The 19,907-nt window shown below is 33.8% G+C and overlaps 1 protein-coding gene across 1 annotated transcript in view; it reads left to right on the top strand.

The window, feature by feature from the left end:
* Nucleotides 1-19,907, top strand: part of LOC129229658 (trichohyalin-like) — a 131,213-nt gene that overhangs the window by 18,191 nt on the left and 93,115 nt on the right. Inside the window, exon 2 of the mRNA XM_054864017.1 lies at nt 16,723-16,764. Coding sequence (XP_054719992.1) covers nt 16,723-16,764 — 42 coding nt within the window. The remainder of the gene's footprint in view (nt 1-16,722; nt 16,765-19,907) is intronic.

Raw genomic sequence — 19,907 nt, forward strand, 5'->3', positions numbered from 1 at the left:
CTTCAAATAGTTCGGTCTTTAACTTGTTGGTTTTGAGAAAATCATTTTTGTGAGTGTGGGTGTTTCTTTTATATTGTGGGTAGTTTTTTTTCCATCATCATTTATAGCTAATCGTAATTGTTCTTCGAGCGACAGTTCTTTTCCACTATTAACATCATCTTCAGCGATATCCTCATGGTCAGAATAAGTTTGTGTTTGCTTTTTATTAAATCTTTGGTTTGAAATTTACAATGAATTTAACTTTGTTAATTTCTTTTTATTTCTTTCGTTTTCTTTTCGAAATTCTTTACAATTATGTAAGTATCTGAAAATATGTTCCCCCCAACTAATTATGCATTTTTTCTTTTGTAAATGTTTACATCATTATAAATATTATCTTGCTTAGTGTAAAAAAAAAGAGACAGAACAGTACTCTAATGCCGATGACAACAAATTACTGTTTGTTATATTAACAAGAAAAACTTTTTCACAAAATTCAGTACAGTCGAGACGAATATTAAAACAGGGGTAAGATTAAGGACGAACTCTTAAAGTGCCAATTACTGGGGTCTTTACCCAAATTTGAATTTTTGGCATCTTGAATTCAAATTATGTTTTTCGCAATCACGAGCGTGTGTATGCGCGTATGTGTTTGTGTAGGCGCATGTATGTGTTTGTGTGGGCGCATGTGTGTGGGTGTGTGTGTAAGTGTATGTATGCATGCATGTGTGTGTGTAAGTGTATGTATGCATGCATGTGTGTGAGTGAGTGTTGTGTACTTGCGAATGTGTGTAGGCGTTCGTGTGTATGTAGGCATGTGTGTTTGTGTCTGTATGCAGGCATGAGTGTGTGTATGTGTGTGTGTAAGAGTGTGTGAAGTCGTGTGTTTGTATGTGTGTGAGCGTGTGTGTGTGTGTAAGTGTATGCATGCATGTGTGTGAGTGTTGTGTACGCGCGTGTGTGTAGGCGTTCGTGTGTGTGTGTAGGCGTTCATGTGTCTGTGTGTGTATGTAGGCATGTGTGTTTGTGTCTGTTTGCAGGCATGAGTGTGTAGGAGTGTGTTTGTATGTATGTGAGCGTGCGTGTGTGTAGGATATGAACGTCTCCGACAAGGAGAAGCGGATAGCTCAGGACCAGGGGACAACCGAGGCGGGAGGACGGCGGGCGGTGGTGCTGCTGATCCAAGCTGAAAAAGGAACCGTAACATCAAGGACGGTCAAGTGAGAACAATAAGCAATCGTGATTGCTCAAAAAAACAATATCATAAAGAATTGCTGCAATTTTTGGTTGGAATAAATTGTTTATAGCACAACACTTAAATTCCAGCACTTTATTACATTTAAAATTAATTTTCATAAGAGGGCAAGTCTAAAAAATGGAGATTTTAAAAACGTGGTTCGCGTAAACCCACAAAAGTACGATTCATCACACCACCTAGTGATGAAAATATCATTTTGTAATCTTTCTGCTACTTTTATTCATTGATGTTTTATGAATCCGGGCTCTTGAAGCCAAATTTTTACCTCGATTGATTTGATACTGTGCCTCGTTGAAAAAGAAATTTATATTTAAAATAACAGTAGATATCCAATTAGTTAAATTGAAAACTTTTTAACAAAAACCATTTAATAGTTTTAGCTAATACGGAAATAACGGTATTCTACCCCAGGATATACCGGTATTACGAAAGTGCAAAATAGCTCCAAATAACGGTATTCGGTATTGCAATCACTAAGTGTGATTGATGACAAAAAGAGATTATTTTCAAACAATCCTTCTTAGTCCTTTGAAACTAACCTATGCAAATTCTCAGCTTCCAAGACACAAATCAAAATCATAAAGATCTAGGATATCTCAAAGAAAAGAAAAAAAAAAAAAGTTGGCTCCAAAATGGCCTCCAATGAGGGAACCGTGCTAAACGTGGTAATTCGTTTCACAAAGTTGATCCGCCATTTTGGAGAGCTTTATTTTTATTTTTTTTATTGAATCTTTATCCTCAGGCTTATTGAAAGCCGAAATTTGTATAGGTTAGCTTCAAAGGCATGTCTGCACCTCTATGAAATTTCGCTCAAACCGGAGATAATCGGGTGGAGACGAGATCATTTGACATGGAATGACTCAGTTTTTGACGCAACTTTTGCTACCTGTTTCCTGCCAAAGCCAGCGCGACTCAGTTTAAATAATAGCGAACCTTTCTTACCTGCTGTGATGTGCTTCGCAGAAAAATTTTGGGCCTTTAAATTATGATGTAGGTCTGGCGTTCATAGACTCTTGCTCTATCTCGATTCGCCTTCCATCCAAGACTTATTCAAATTTGGCTCATTAGATCGCTGATAACTTTCTGAATTTTTAAGATTATTCAAAGTAATTTTAGCAAGTTAACTTTTCATGCAATCTTACAGAGCATAGCTCTCGTATAGTTTTACAGAACATAATCAGAAAATTCGCAAAATTTTTGGTGAAGATTTATTCCACTTTGGCTTTTGAACACTAAGAAAATCAATCCAACAGCAAATTAAATAGCAATAATAATCGCTTTGAATTACTACAGAAATACGATAAAACAATTTTAAAACTAAACTTATTACATCTTAAGGGGTTATAATACCTCAAAAATGATCAAACGATCAAAAAACTTTTTATTGCGTATTTCAAAACTAAAAACTATTCTAAAGACAGGGTAAAAGTTTCGTTGCTTTAGCTCAAATATTTAAAAAGTTATGATAGGTTTTAGGTCGTGCTCGCTACGCGTTTTTATGCAAAAGAAAAACTTTAAATTGCTGTTTCTTGATGATCGTCCTTTTGTGTTTCCATGTCATTAGAAACCTTAAGGATTTTTTTCTACTGAAGATACAGCTTTAAAGTAATACCTTTTTCAATTAAGATAATATATTTAACAAAACTGTATATGGGATAAGCATTTTATAAATTACTCAAATGTTTAGAGCATTTTATACCTTTATAAACAAAATTAAAAAAAAAACATGTCTTTTTATATAATTAATCACAGAAAAGTTTTTAATAAACGCATAAGCAAATGAATGCACAGAGTTTTAGAGATGATAATTGTGATCGTTTAGCAAAAAAAAAAAAAAAAAAGTGCAAAAAAAAAAAAGTCTTAGGATTTAAAAAAAAATTGAAAATTTCCTAATTTTTTTGAATTTTTAAAAAAAGTAGGCAATATTTTAAAATTTTGAAAATAAATTATTGATTACGAAATATAAGTATGCATGTTCTGGTTTCAAAGAAAGATGAAATGTACTTCAATTAAAAAAATGTCTGAATGGTAATGTGACCACTTCTTCTGATAATTAATGTATTTCTCACGGTTTAGACATCAAGTCAATGACTTTCTGTCAAAAATAAGGCTATGTGAAATTTGTAGTTAAGAACTCGCATGAAAAAAAAAAAAAAAAAAAAAAAAAAAAAATAGGAAACTAAGAAAAAATGTTATATAATGATGTCGAAAGTAGGGCTTACAATCTGTTAACGCATAAGATAAAAATTTGGAAGTAAAATTTAGCTGGAATTCCCATTAAACTATTCATTAAGGCATAATAAAAGTTTTAGATTCCGCCATGATTATAGAAATAAATGAGACCAGCTGCTGAGATTCATAAAAAGTGTTATCTGCTGAGAGGTGAAATATCATTTTCGGAAGCATTGGTTTTCCAAGAACAAAAATAACTATTCAATTTTAAAACGCAGAAAAATGTGAAAAGCATTTTTTGCCTGTCTGGTGAAATGTTCAGGGCGTTATGAGTAATGAAAATTTAATTCGGTAATTTCATTTTTCTTTTTAAACATTTGAAGTACTTTATAGAACGTATAGACCGGGGTAGTTCGCGTCGAATTAATTAATGCTGACATTAATGGTGATATCTAAGAAAATGAAAGCAAGCTGATAGTTTTTGTTTTTCAGTTTTCTAAGCGAATAAATAAATAAACAGACAAATAAAATAAAAAACGATGTTTTGCATTTTCGAAGCATTTAAATTGGTGGTTTCCAACCTTTTTCGCATCGTGACTGCTTTTACCCAATTTAACTATCTGCGATTCCCTATCTGTCCCTATTTTGTATAAATTATATATATATAGGGTGATTCTAAGTTGTTTTTACAAATTAAGAAGAGTGATAGTACCATTCAGATGACCAATAATTACATGGAAACATTGGATAGCATTCCACTCTGAGAGGCAGAAAGAAGAATATTACACTGTGAAAAAAAGTTGTTGATTATTTCCGTGGAACGTTTCGGGATTTCACAGGTTTCCGTCCACTTTCTGGGAAAATCTTTGTCAAAAAGCTTCCTAGATTGCTAAAAGATGCACGAATGCAGAGTTCTCACAGCTGTGAAAAATATTTTTAGCTCCCAGGTTAAAGATTAACTGAGCGCATTTATTAAGGCTTCAGTTCGATTACGGCCCGTTCAAATTGACTAAGTTCCCAATGAGAGCGATTAAGTCTCTGGATTCCGTAGCATTGCAAGGATTGCAGGGAAGTAAGGTTCCCAATACTAAGGCTCCTATAGAAGGAGAGCTGACTTGTCCGACCTTTTGATTCCAAAATTGTCGGACGAAAAAATAGTATTTGTACAAAAGCCTCATTGCAGAAAACTGGTGTCCAAGCTTTAGATGTGTTGCCTGATTGATGTTTAATTATTTTATTCTATAGATGGAAGACGATTTAATTAATACAAATTAAAAACAAATAAGGTGTGAAATGTTAACTAGTTTTATTACAGTTAACATTTTTCCGATACATTTTTACTGAATTTGTGAACTGAATTATCTTTTTAGATTCACCTTAAGTGACATTTTGCTTAACTTAACATCTGTTGTTTAACGATATAGCAAATTGCGAACATTATAACGTATTTATAAATATTAGAAACGAGGTTGGATCCAGTTGTGTCTTGGAACCAAAATGCTGGATAAGTCAGCCTGTCTTTTTCAAGGGGCTCTACCCAATATTTACTTGCAATTCGGGATTAGCTTTGGCCATGTTTGCAATAACGTTGTTGGAGCTTTCTTGTTAAATCAGGAAGGTGCCAAGTTATTATATTAAACCTACCCGAGTTTTCTCTGAAGGTTCCAGAGACACGACTGACTTTAACCGGGGAGATTTCTGAACTCTTCAGAAGGATTCTAAGATAATTTCAGGAAGGTTATTGATTTGTGCAAAATATGTTACTTGCCGAAGCTTGACACATTAGCTGCCCATTATTTTCCAAGAACGTTTCTGAATTGTTTTTACAATGTAGAGTGCAACTTGAACTTACCACAGTGTTAGGAAAGCGAATAAACGGTGAATCCAATTAAATATCTTGGGTATAAAGGCATGCTTAAGTTAGCTACGATTTAAAGAATAATGTCGTTCATAATTACCGCATCTTGTAGCTTGTTAAATACTCTTTCAAAACATTGCAGAAATAATAATTAAAAGAAGAAAATCCAGCAGGAAAGAAGTTACCAAACAGAGGGAGGGGGGTGGAGATTCAAATATTTATTAGAACTTTAATCCAAACACATCGGCAGAATGGTAATCAACATAATCTTTACTAATAATAAAGCTTAAAGTCTCTCTGTCTGGATGTCTGGATCCCTGTGACGCGCATAGCGCCTAGACCGTTCGTCCAATTTTCATGAAATTTGGCACAGAGTTAGTTCATAGTATGGGAGTGTGCACCTCGAAGCGATTTTTCGAAAATTTATTTTGTTCTTCTTCTATTTCAATTTTAAGAACATTTTCCGGAGCAAAATTCTCATAAGATGGACGAGTAAATTACGAAACTATCATGACGTGGGATGGGAAAGCGAATGAACATAGCCAATTGGCGAGAAATTCGTCATCCATCATTTGTAAATATACAGGCGAACCGAATGACCTTTTAATTTTCAACTACGGGCAAAGCCGTGCGGGTACCACTAGTTTAAATTATAAAGTTGTAGTAATCTTCTGTGAAAAATAAACAGCACCTAATAAGCGTGAAAATTAACATTTGTAGCAAAGCTTCAAATACTGTGCTTAAAAAAGTTTATAACTCAAATTCTAGTTTACTTAAAAACTCCTAAAATATTTCATCTTATGTAGAGAAATCGGCTTTTTGCATTAATTTAAAAAACTGAAATCTGAAGACATGTTTCTACCGCAAAATTTTGGATGCAATGCCTTTATAATTAAAGTTTCCGTTAATTACTGTCCAATAAAGATGAAAACGAGCTAAATAGGTTTCGAGGAAAAGTCTGAATGGTTTTGTCGAAAAAAATAAAATGTCACTTAGAGTAAAAAAGAAAGAAAAAAAAACATTTCGATATGTAAACGCGCAAGAACTATCAAAAAAGCGTCCTTTGCAGAATAGTTGAACGATTTAAGCGTACATTTATTCAAGTAGCAAAACACTAGCACTAAAAATACATCCTCTTTTTTAAAGAAATGAATACTCATGAAAAGAAGATAAAGATAGATAAATTACTTGAAGCAAAATGCGGAATTTAGGAAGAAAGATCTTTTTTTAAGGTTACCATAACAACCTCGTGCATAAAATCCCATTTCAGATGACATAGTTTAAGTAAAGATTAATCCTGAATTTAAAAGAGGTATGAAAAAAAAATCTTTTTTTTTTCTTAAACACTTTTTAGTAAAATTGAACAAATAGTTGTTTGTTTAGAGTAAGATATGTAAGTAATGGAAAAAAGAGCTGTTTTACTTCTGATTATATTTTAAAAGGAAAAAGCTAAACGAACTACCTCACAAAAAGTTCGCTGCATAGCATTCCAAATCAATACTTTTACTAATTGAATATTTTGAGCATAACAACCAATTGAATATAACAACTGAAATATTTTTAAGAATATGGAGGTGGAATAATATTCATTATAATAAAGAATGATTATGATTGAAAATGAGAGTTTGTTCTAAAGTTGAACAGGAAACTTACGTGGTATCCATAAATAGATATAGATGAGCAAAAACTTCGAGTAATTTGCCCAAATAAAGCTTTAATAAATAAACAAATGTTACAATAAAAACGTCTAGTTATGTATAAGGCAGGTAAGCCCAAGGTGGTCAATATTCCTAAGATAGTATTCTTGCGTTGTAAAAGATAAATCTGCCGTGCAAATGACTGAATATGAAGAAACTACCTTGATCGGTCGGCATTGTATGCAGTGATTTTGTTTTTGAGGAGTAGTTCTAATTTACACAGAAGAATATATTTTTATTTATATATGTTTCAATTATTTGAACTTCGAGTTAAAACGCGTCTTTTTGAATGATTATTTCCTTCTCTTTAACCACATTCACTTTAATTCAACTCTAGTAAATTTAACAGATTAATATTTTCATCTCTTGCAAAGGCTGGCTATGTGCATGCTCTGAAAGCAGGGGAGCCCGGAACATATATTTTTCGAAAGGCAAAAATTCTCAATTTGGCGCATGATGATAATTTTGCCGAATGGAAAACCAAATTTTGTCGAATGGAACTCCGAATTTCGCCGAATGATAATTTTGCCGAATCGTCAGACAAAATTTTTATTAGAAATTTGTAGATGGTCACAGTGATCTCCCATGACCTCCCATCGGGTGACTTTGTCCTAAGGTGGCCTCCTTAAGAAAAAAATAATATATACTAATATAGAAAGGTAATCTTCATTGTTCCACTGTATTATTTTCTTGCGTTAGGTACAAGTAAGTGTGAAGTTCAGCATTAAAAAACTCAGCAAGATACTCAGAAAGTTACGAAAAATTATCAAAGCTTAACTGTGGCCACCTTTGGCTACTTACCTTAGTGAAACCAGCTGAAGGAAGCCAAAATTTGCTAAACATACATGCACGAAAGAAAAATTATTTATTTTTCATACAACGTAACATATAAGCATAAAACATAAGGTTGAACTATACATCAACGGAGCATAACAAAAAGAACATCACTTCAATCTATAAAGAAGCTATGAACAAAATCAAGATGCATTAAGTGATATAGGGAAATCAAGGAAGCAAGCATCTCTTTATGAATAAGAGTAGGAGAATGTGCGGAAGTTAACATACACTTTTATTGTGATAAATGAAATTATTTCCATCTATGCAAGAACTGTTGTTTCCTCTTTTATTTTTTTGGTCAAAGTTTGGTTTTAGTGCGTTAAAAGAGACGATTATTCAGTTTCTTTTTAATAGCCGTTTGTAATTTATTTTTACATTTTAAAATTATCAGCAGGCTCATTTTTCTTTTCTTTGCCTCCGTTAACGCGTTTCAATGTGGTTTCTAGCACATCCGCATTCTAGAAAAAAAAGGGGCATTTTAGCAACTTCTTCGGGAGAAGTGTTTCTCTTTTTCTCCCGTTTTCAAACGAGTTTTCCTTTCAACCAAAACAAGAAACTGAGGACTTAAGCTTTTAGATTCATTTTTCATTTTTCTCTCTTTGCTTTTTAACCCCGACACACAAAGGAAGGGGGTTATAAGTTTGACGTGTCTGTGTATCTATGTATCTGTGTGTTTGTGTGTCTGTGTATCTGTCTGTGGCACTCTAGCGCCTAAATGGATGGACCAATTTTGAAAAAAAAAAAAAAATTGTTCGAAAGGAGAATTGATCGAGAGTGTTCTTAGCTAGGTTGCGTCTTTGGATGACATTAACGAAGATATTAATTAAAAATTTCGAAAAGGTTTTTCGTGATTTTTGCAGTGAAAACATATTTTAAAAAAAATTAAAATTTAATACCAAAGTAAAGAGAATTTTTCTCCGCGTCTGATAGAATGTGTTTGGAACTTCCATGTTACGTAGAATTCAACTTACGACGTCTTTTTAAAGCAGATTTTAATAACGGCTAAGCCTTTATTCACGCGATTGATCACCGAATTCATTGTTAGCCATAGTGTAAAGAAATTTACATAGAAAGGCCTCGTCTATGGTAAAAAAGAGATGAAATTGATGCCGGAATTATGAGATATACAGCGGTGCAATGATGAGCGGTGTTATGATAACATGTTCGCTTCGCGAGAATATCTTTCACCTATCTCACGAAGGGATCGAATAAAGTAGCTGGCGGATTGGCTTGCATTTTAATTCATGTTTTAATATAATTTCAAAAACGTGCTTCGTAAACTTGCTACAATATCTAAGTTTAAATTAACTACCAATTGAAATTCAGTAATGGAATGTTTTGAATCAAAATGTATCTTAAGATGTTTAGCAAGAAATAAAGGATTCTGGGATACAGCGGTGCAACTTTCGGCTTCAATTTCGTAGTATTAGCGGGGCCTCTCTATGTAATTTCTTTACTCTATGTTGTTGACCGACAAGGAAATTAAATGCAATGATTTAAAATTTTTATCTGTTGCCAGTTTCTATTTGTTAGCAAATAAAATAATTGAAATTGATTTTTAATAGCATAAGGCTTTTAAAAGTATTTTCAATTTTCCCTCTTGATTTAACAGTTGCGACTCAGTCGGGGATTTTAAAAATTTTTAATTTTACATGGCTTGTTAAAAACCCTTAATCATTCCTTTTTATTTCAATTATTTATTTATTACTTTATTTTTTTACTTTCTTCTACATCTAATATATAGAAGGAAGTATTGGCTTCGCGCAAATTTTCGAATTTCGAAGGATTTGAACGTTTTGAGGTGTGTTTCCATTTCGAACATTTTTGGAAAATTTCTCTCTCTCTGTCCGTGTGTGTGTCTGTATATGCGTGCAAGGGTGCCCAGATGCAAAATTTTAAGGGGGGGGGGCCTCAGATATTTTCTCTATGGTTTAGCAGGATATTTTCCCCATAGAAACCGATTTCAGTACAGATTAGAGTTATTAAAACTTGACATTTTTAATAACTTATTCATTAACTGCTAGAGAAGAAATGTTTTTACTTTTTTGCAAAGACAGAAGTACTAAAAGCAAGAAAGTTCTCATTTCAAAGGAGATGGGGGGGGGGCTTGAGCCCCCACTTGCCCCTCTATATGGGCGCCCTTGTACGTGTAACCTGTTTTCTTTCTTTTTTTTTTTTTTTTTTTTTTTTTTTGTGGCCGCTCTACAGCAAAAATTACCGCATGAAATCCAACGAAATTTGGTAAACATATGTGCCCCTATGTGAACTTGTGCCCGTTAGTTTTTGGCACGAATTCCTTGGAGGAGGGGTGGAGCAATGGAATGTTTCTTGAGTTATGCGTGCCTGCTATTCCCCAGGAAGTAACAGGCAGAAACAAACAAAATTTGGTCTACATGTTGCCACTAACAGGTACAGGCGTTGATTTAATTTTGATGTCAATAGCTGAAGCGGGGGCTGAGCTAAACAAATATGTACAATTTATTTAGGTAAGATTTTCAAGTGACTGTTTTAAAGTCCTGTGTTCTGAACCTTTGGTAGCATGTTCTTAAAAACAGCTATGTTCTGCATTCCAAAAAAAAAAACTCAATGTACAACTTTCTGACTTCTTTCCGAAAAATCTGTCACATCGTACGTTGTAGTTTTAACAATTTAATCGAACAAGAAAAAAAAATACTGATTTTTCTCCTCCATGTAAATAGCATTGAATACTGAAATAGACCAATCCTTCCCCGATTAAACTTGCGCTAAAACTTTTAAGTGAAAAAATCATTTTCACATGAGTTGTTTTTGTCTCTATGTTAGCCAACAATGCTAAACCAGCAAGCAGTTTAATTTATTAAAATGACTAGAAAGTCACCCGTCAATGTGTGACGGGTGAAAATTTCTCCTCCTCTTCTACATTTTAACTAAGCAATTGAAATTTTAACTCTAACTCTAGTGGATTAACCCTAAACTCCAATAGATAGCGTCGACCGCTTTTTCGCTTTTTCATTCTCCCAAAATGACAGTCTTACCAGTAAAACTGCTAAGTTGCCGGATCGAGTTCAGCCTTGTCTCAATAAAGCTTTTCCCTGCATGTTAAACATTACCAACACACATTGTCAAATTATCATGCCGTGGCGCGAGATTCATTATTGAAACGCGCGGGTTACTCGATCATCGGCAATTATTTATATGGGGATGTCGTTCTCGTCCTTTTAAGCAAATTCCAAGAAATAAATTACGCGTTTGTGTATGAAAACGTTTACGAAATGTGGCAGGCAGACATTATGCACTATTGATGTTACAGTCATCGATGTAAATACCACTATTAAGTGCATGCAATATACCATACAGCTCGGGTATCACTTCCAGGGCGTGCTAAGGAATTTTGGGGCCCGTCACAAATGGCTTTTAGGGGCCCCCTCAATATTTTTTACCCCCTACGTCCCTACATATATTTCACCCCTCATTTAAATTTTTTTGGCCCCCTTCAGGCTCGGGCCAGGGCCAACAGGTTTTCACCCCCCCCCGCACACACCCCTGATCACATCCAGAGATTGCAGTTCCGTTCTTATTGGAACTCATCAATCTGGAATCGTGAATATCCGAGCAGGGAAGCGATATCCTCTCATTGAAGCTGCGAGTGCCAACGAATTGGAAGATAAAGTAAATTTGGTTCTGTCTTAGCCCTTGCTTAGGGGCGGTAACTTAATGCTAAATAAGTTACCGCCCCTAATGCTTAATGCCCTACCCCGCTTAATGCTTTGCCTTCAATTCACGAGTCGAATCGCACCATGCTGCGAATCCCGCTGGTGAGATAAATTGACTTTATCTACCAGTTCCTTGGCACTCTGAGTTTCACTGAGATGAGTTCTGCCTCCAGCTCGGTCATTCACTAATCCATACTGATGAGTTCTAATAAGAGTGAAACTGCAGTCTCTGGATGTGATAACAGGGCTCTCTAGTATATTGCATGTAGTTCTGCCTTAACACTGGCTTAGGGGTGGTAACTTACTGCTAACTACTAGTAAGTGTTGGTAAAAGTTCAAGGGTGTAGCATTTATGAAATAAAAACAGGTTATTTTCATCCTTTTTTTTAAATCTTTCCTTTTACTTTTCGCATAATTTTTAAAAGCATAATGGAACGAACGATTCGCATAATGAAACGAAATCTGCTGCTTCCAACTTTTAAATTTTTATTGCTTTTATTCCCTCTGTCTTCGAAACTCATGAATTTGATTTTCTACCGGAAGGAACCACATCACAGACAACCATTCCAGTAACAAAGAATTTTATTTTTTTACATTAGAAAAAAAAAAAAAAAACGGAAGTTCACACAATAAAGTGCTACACTTGCACGCCTTTTCAATTTTTTCAAATGTATTGAGCTGTGGGTCGGATGAAAGCTCTTTATTTATATTCGCTTATGGAAATGGCACTCTCCCAAGTAAAGATTCTATTTCACATTTGTCTGAAATGTTGCCCAGAAAATGAACCATAATAAAAGCTGAGATATTTCATTTGAAGTTTTATTTTAATAAAATGGGAGCTGCACTCAAAATAGAAACGATATAAGAAACAAGAGAGAAGAAGAGGTGGTAACCGAAAATACTGAAGAATTTAAAAGCAGAATTGTTCATATGTGCTAATTTCTAACTTAATGTATCTATACTATTACCCCAATATTTCAATATTGTGCTCGACCTTCCACCAAGTTCGCAAAATTTAAATTTATGAAAAAAGTCAAAGATGTTTCTCTTACTTGAAACATAGATGACAATCGAACTCATTTCATCATTTTCTTTTGATAATTTATTGCTCATTAAGATTACAACCTCATTAGGATCAACATTTGGGGCCCATTCCTTTCTAAATCAAGGAACCCCGTAAAATTTGAATGGGCCCCGTCTGTTAATCCTTCTATTCTGCTTTTGAATTTATGATTACTCTTTTCTGTGTATACGATTATATATATATATAAAACTATTTCAACGGTGTAGTTATTCAGTAGTAATTAATAACATAATAAACTACTGGTCTTATACATTATTCTTTTTAGTTTTTTCGGTTTTTACGCAGTCCGGTTTTTTGTTTTTATTTAATAATTTCTTTTTGTTAGTAACATCGAACAGTGATGAAGAAGATGACTAAATAGTTTCTGTTTTTAATTAGCAAAGGGTCCTATGATTTTAGTTTAGCCTTTAAAATGATCTTTAATTAATTATTTGTGATTTTCTTATTTTAAAAGTGTTTTAAGATAAATAAAATATTTAAATTTGTTTAAATATCTATTTCACTTACTATTTAATATCATTTTTAATATGCGTGAACCTGTCCCACTTGATGCGTAAACTTGCCTCATGTTCGCGGCAAGTTTACGCAGCCGACTTGTACTCAAAAAATATTTTTTTTACGGTTAAAAACACAAGCTGAGCAACAACTGAATATACAAATTTGGACTTCATTAACTGTTTCATAAAACCACAATGTCTAAAATTTCCTAGGTTCAAATATAAAAATTAGAAAATTCATTGAAAAAATTCCTCGTAAATGCATCCCGGTCTACCCTATACATTTATTTACTTATTTTTTAAATGTCAACTTAATTTTGTTAATATTTTTTAATTTGAAATTTTGGATAATTATTTGGTTTTGAAGTGAAAGTTAAGTCTACTGAATGTAATTCTTGATTACTTAAATCAATTTAATCTCATTAATATTACTTTATGTTATATTGTTGCTGTTAAAAACCAGAACGGATTACTAATTTTTTATATAAATCTTCATTAATAATTACATCTAAATGATATTTAATTTAAAGCACTCTTCTGTTTTGAGTTAAGTGACCATTCATTTTGTTTATTCTGATGAATTCATTCTTTTTTGAATTTTGTCATGTTATTAAAATAGACCTTACTAAGCCAACATTTTCAATTATGTTAATTACTTATTCTTCAAAGCGGAATGAAATACTTCCCATTAATTAATTAATTTTACATAAAGTTAAAGAAAATTTTTTGTTATGCTAGCACACATTTGAATTTTTATAATTTGTTTCAATTTAAGTCTATTTATATTACCACGGGCAATGCCTTGCGGACAGTACTAGTTTATTTATAGAAAAGGAAGCGCATAAAATAGGCTTAAATATTTTACAATGTTATCGATCAGCGGGTCAATGAATTTGTATGTAGATTTCTATCTCTTATCTTAATGCAGAATAAATACAATTGGGAAAATATTGCCAAAAAAATCTGAGAGTGCTATGAGGTTAAGCATATGCAACTAGTGCAGGCAGAAGTTAGTGCCGGATCTTCAATTTTCTGAGCCAAGCAAAATTTTGAAACTGCTCCCATAACCCATCTTCTTTTAAGTTTTTATACAAAGTTTTCACGAAAAAAGCTTGGAAATAAGGGGAATTTGCTTACCCCGGAAGTTGCTATCCGGAGCCTGGGCCCCGGCTTCCTCCCCCTTGATCTAGCACTCACAGCAGCATTTGTAACAATTGTGAGCATATTAAAAGTTACCAGATGTTGTATGCATTAGTCCATGTCCTAGTACTTTCGTACAGTCTACATGGAATCCATTTGCATGGTAAGACTGTTTTAATAACCAGAGAGCAGGAATTAGTAAATCGATGGAGCAAGTCCAATCATTGGCTTAGCTAAAGCTGAGGCCCAAGACACCAAGTCACGTGACCCAACAACGACGAATAGTTGACACGTTTTGCATGAGACTAGCGAAAGAAACCTGATTTCTTCCAATGCTTCGCATTAAAATCAATCACGTGACTTGGGGTTTTTCCTTCACGAATGAAAGTCTTCACTCCCTCCATTTTATCTCTTCTCAATGGGTAAGACTTCAGGAGGAAAATTAAGAGGAAATATTAAAAATATTTGTTTCTTTTTACACAACCTGAAACATTGGTATTCTGTGATCGAAATATCACACATAAAAGTACATATTTAACGATCTAAATCGAAAACGAAGGGCTGTTATCTCATGATATTCGTTACAATATCATATCCTAGCACAATAGCAACACAACTAAAACGTATTTATGATTATTTTGTTCAGTATTGCCAACAAAGCGAAATTTCCCTGCGCACTCTCGGCCGCTCCTCACCCCGTTCTTTGTTTTATGAATTATTAAATTTTTAAATATTAACTGAATTTGATTTTCACCATACAAATTACTATTAAACTTTACCTCATTAAGGTTTTGTTGCGATGTTTTAACCTTTGTAAGCAGTTTCAGGCTTAGTTTTAATTGCTTCAGTTTCGGGTAATGTAACTAAGAGAAACTAAACAGTGTTTATTGCTGGTTTTCATACCATTAACAATGAAAAATGATTCGTTTTTGGAGACCAAAATTTTGTTTTCGGAGGAAGATATATTTAAAATTCTTTTCTAAAACAAAACTTGAAACTCCAAAAAACATAATCTTCAGAATCAAAGGAGCAAACAACTATTAGTTCGGTCGCACATATTTATTTATTTACTCGACTCTGAAAATTTAATATTGTTTAAAAATTTCAAGTTTTATTTTCTTCGATTTTGACGGGCAGGAAAAAGGTCTGATGAGAGGTCTGAAAACTTAAAATGCTTCCTCCGTCCCAAATTAGTCACCATATTTTGGTCAAAAATCAGGTCTCAAATTAATTGCTACATTGAATACATTTTTACCAAATTCACTCAAACTAATAATTTTGATTTAATTCAATGTTTTCAAACATTTCAGGGTACTATGTTATCATTACACAACATTTGTGTAATCAGTACCAAATTAGTTTCAAAATCCAGAGCTCGCACACTCCTAAGCTACGCCCCATTTTGTAAGGACTCTTCCACCATAAAACCCTAAATCACAGAATAAGTAGCAACACGTCTACCGTCTTGGTGCTAAACAATGCGTTCTTCCTATGTCTGCTATCGTGATGTGCTCGTTTTGCTCCTTGATTGTGGTTTTTTATAAACTCCATGTTAATCCACAATAAAGATTCACCACAATTAAGTAGCAAAACGCGCTACTTAATTATAGCAGACGTAGGAAGAAAGCAGCATTTAGCCCCAAGATGGCGGACGTGTCGCTACTTAAGTAGGATCTAGAGGTTTATCCTAGCTTAAGTAGCGACAAGCCGCTTAAGAAAGCGGCATTCAGCCCCAAGATGGCGGACGTGTCGCTACTTAAGCTAGGATCTAGAGCTTTATCCTACCAGTCATCAACGAACTATCCTCCAGCTCAGTGGTTTTCAACTTTTTCACTATTGAAGGCCACTTGGTACACTTCCAAATCTTAAGTGAATCACATAAGATAGAAATAATATTTTCACAACAATAATATTAGGTAAAATGAGACAAATAAGTTTTCTTTAATAAATTTAACTGCAACTATAAAAATGAAATATATTAATTAATTTTCACGGTACGTAATAAAATTTTTCTATATATTTTTTAGTACATTTCACTTCAAAATAAACTGTAGAAGGCTCAATGTTGCCCTCTGTTGGTCACTGCTCTAACTAATGAATCGTGAATTCATTAGGATGCAATCTGCTCTTTCTGGTACACTGGTAAGTACACCCTGTACAAAACGGCGCGTGGCTTAAGAATGTGCAAACTCTGAATTTATTAAACCAATTTGGTACGGATTTAAGGAGGGAAGGAAGGAATACTTGGCAAGTGTAAATGTTGTTGATTGATAGCATATCACCCTGAAATCCCTGAAAAATGTTTAAATAAAGTCAATTATATATACAGTACAAAAGAATTCAAATGCTGTAACTAACTTAGAACGGAGGGAGTATAACTTCAGTACTTTAAACGTAGATTTTTTTTTCGTTTGGGCCATTTCAATTGGCTTTGAATTTACTTGTTGTTGCTCATGCATGATGTGTGATGAAGAACATCAAGTAATTCTTATTTCTTTTCCATTTTAGCTACTATCAGGAAATCAGGAATGGACTTCCAACCTCACGTCTGTATGTTCTATCTATTGATGTTTTTCCCAAAAATATTTCGGAATTTAGAAAAATTTTAATAGTTTTCTTTCCCTCGGTTTCAATTATGATTTCCATTTAGCTGTGTTCATGTAGCATTTCCTTTCCTTATTTTTCTTTTAGTACAGTGTTAAAATGTGTAGTGTCGTTGCAGTTTTCTGTTATTTCTTCCAGAACAATTAATTGGCAATGTTTAAATCGTGCTAAATCCACTAAATCAATTGGAGTAAATTCATGTAGGTTAAATTTGAGCCACATGAGGATAGTTTGCACCGCTTTATATTTTTAGAACAATTGACTTCAAAATAAACTGCAGAAGGTTCAATGTTGTTCTCTGCTGGCATGGTTTATAACCTTTTTTTCTTTTTTTGTTTTGTTTTTCAAAATAAGTTGGTAAACCGTGCACAGCTAATGGCATGAATTCCAATAATTCTGAAGTTACAGTTTGGAAGGTACTTTTGAATGCTAATTTGAAGCTGCCAACAGGGGTGCGCCAAACTTAAATTATTCGGAGAGCGGTAATTCTCGATTTGCTGAATAGACTCCAAATTTCCCCAAATAATGATAATTTTGCCGAACAGAACTCAAAATTTTCCGAATGATGGTAACTTTACCAAGTCGTCAGGCAAAATTAGCAGAATAGGAATTTTTTGGAATTGAGTGACGCACTGTAAAATCGTTTCAAAACGTTACACATTATTTCCGTTACACATTATTTAGCGTTTCGGAATTCCACGGATGTTCACCAGTTTCCTGTGAAAAACAAGTATATATGTGAAAACTTTCCTGAATTGCAACAAGTTTCGTGAATGCTGACTTCTCACTGCTGCGAAAATTTTGTAGCTACCAGTGCAAAGATATACAACGCGTATTAATAAGGTGTTTCGTGTTATGAGACGCGACAAATACGCTTGCGATCTATCGCAAGCAAGCGGAATATTTAAAATCAACACTGCTTAGGTTTAGTCATGAAATTAATTTATTTACAAAATTAACTGTATAATTACTATTATTTTTCATTGTTTGTGGCAACAATTTAAAAGCGGAAGTAATGACTTATTATTATTTTCACTGTTTTTGGCAACAATAAACCGGAAGCAAAACGCAGGGATTACGACAGGGAATGTAAACTGATAAATAGTCTTTAATATAGCGTGCCTAAACGTAACAGGTATCAAAAGAATTTAAAGTTAATTGATTTTGCTTGCAATGGAGTCTTCGGTAGTAAACATTCCTCAATTGTATCCATGGGAACAATAACACCTTTACAGCTTATATTTAGAATTTTCAAGAGAACCATAAGGTATCTAAAATCGATAGTTACTTAAAATAGGATACCTGCTTAGTTGCTTCATTTCTAAATCTTAATTAGTCCAACGAAGCTCATCTTATCGAAATGTTGATTAGAAGCCCATACGTAGTTGAAACTTAAGAGTAATCTGTATTTTTTTTTCTTTCTTTAATGTTTGCTCTTGCATTATCATTTTTAAGACAAAAAATGCATTCGAAGTACTATTGATGTTGTTACAATACAAACGTTTTAAACAAGTAAAGGATTGCAAGTGAATTTACTAAGAACTGAATAATATAATAATAACTAAAAAGTCGCCTGTCAAAGTATGACGGGTGAAAATTGCTTCTACATTTGAACGAAGCCATAATATTTTGATAGTTGAAATTGTAACACTAACTCCAGTGGACGAACCCTAAACTCCAGTAGGTAGCGTTCATTGTTGACCAACGCTTCTTCGTTCCCCTGAAATGAGTCTTACCAGTGAAACAGTTAAGTTGCCGGATCGAGTTGAGCCTTGTCACAATAAAGCCTTTCCCTGCATGTTAATCATTACCGAAACATTTTATCAAATTATCATGCCGTGGCGCTAGTTTCATTTTTGAAGCACGTGGGTTACTCGATCATCGGCTATTGTTTATGTGAGGAAATATTGCTCTTGGAATAGTTAGACCGTTGCGCTTGCCAAATATCCTCCTCATCTGAAAAATAACCCTATGTTGCACTAGTTTAATTCCTAATCTGTGCTTCAAACGTTTGCATGAGAAATAAAGCCTCCTTCAAATGTGTTCTCTTATTTTTTGTCAAACACCTAGAGGCAAATGGGTGTAAGAGCCAAAAATAAAAATTTGGAAACAGTACGAATGTTAAGAAAAACTCTCATCCGTGTTGTGGATATAGGTGGTATTAGTTTCTCTGGTAGACGCTGGTATACATCATGATTTAGAAAAACTTTTCAATGAGAGCCTGACTACAATGTAAAAAAAATCCAAAACGTTCCTGGAAAATAATGGGCAGCTAAATGTGCCTAATTTCTGCTAGTAACATATATTGCAAAAACCGGATTGTTTCCAGCTAAAAGTTAGTAATCTTTTTAAAATTAACCTGAGATCTTTCTGAAAATTCAGAAAACTCCCCACGCAAAGCCAGTTATGTTTCTGGAATAACTCAGGAATCTTCAGTGATAATTTGTATATAATAATAACAACTTGGCACCTTTCTGATTTACCAGGAAAGTTCCTAAAGCAAATATAGCTGTAGCTAAGACGGAATCTTAAGCAATCTCTTCAAAGCTACGATATCCAGAGAATGCATTTTACCCTTGATTTGGGTTCATCCAATCCGGAAGGGCCGTAACTGAATTGAAGGAGAAACATTAAATAATGAAGTCTAAATATATTTTTACGCAGGTAGTTAAAAATGCTTTTCACCACAGTGTGAAATCTGCATTCATGGAACTTGTTGTAATTCAAGAAACGTTTTCGCAAAAAAAAAAAAAAAAATGTTTTCACAGGAAACTCTCGGAACGTTGCCCGGTAGCAATCAGGGACGTTTCAGGTGCTTTTTACGGTGTAATGATAATAATAATAATAAAAAAATAATTACAATATCATGCTTTGTTTTGTATTAGGTAAAATTAAACAGCGTCAAAAAGCACAAGTTTGCATCAGGGGCGTAGCTAAGGGGGGGGGGTTTTGGGGACAACCCCCCCCCCCGAAACGTTAGTCTCAAAAAAAAAGAGAAAAAGAAGAGAGATGAGAAAGAAAAAAAAAAGAAAAAAGGGAAAAAATTCCAAGCGATTATATATATATATATATATATATATATATATAAA

This window comes from Uloborus diversus, chromosome 9 (genome assembly GCF_026930045.1).
Source record: "Uloborus diversus isolate 005 chromosome 9, Udiv.v.3.1, whole genome shotgun sequence".
Classification (NCBI taxonomy): domain Eukaryota; kingdom Metazoa; phylum Arthropoda; class Arachnida; order Araneae; family Uloboridae; genus Uloborus; species Uloborus diversus.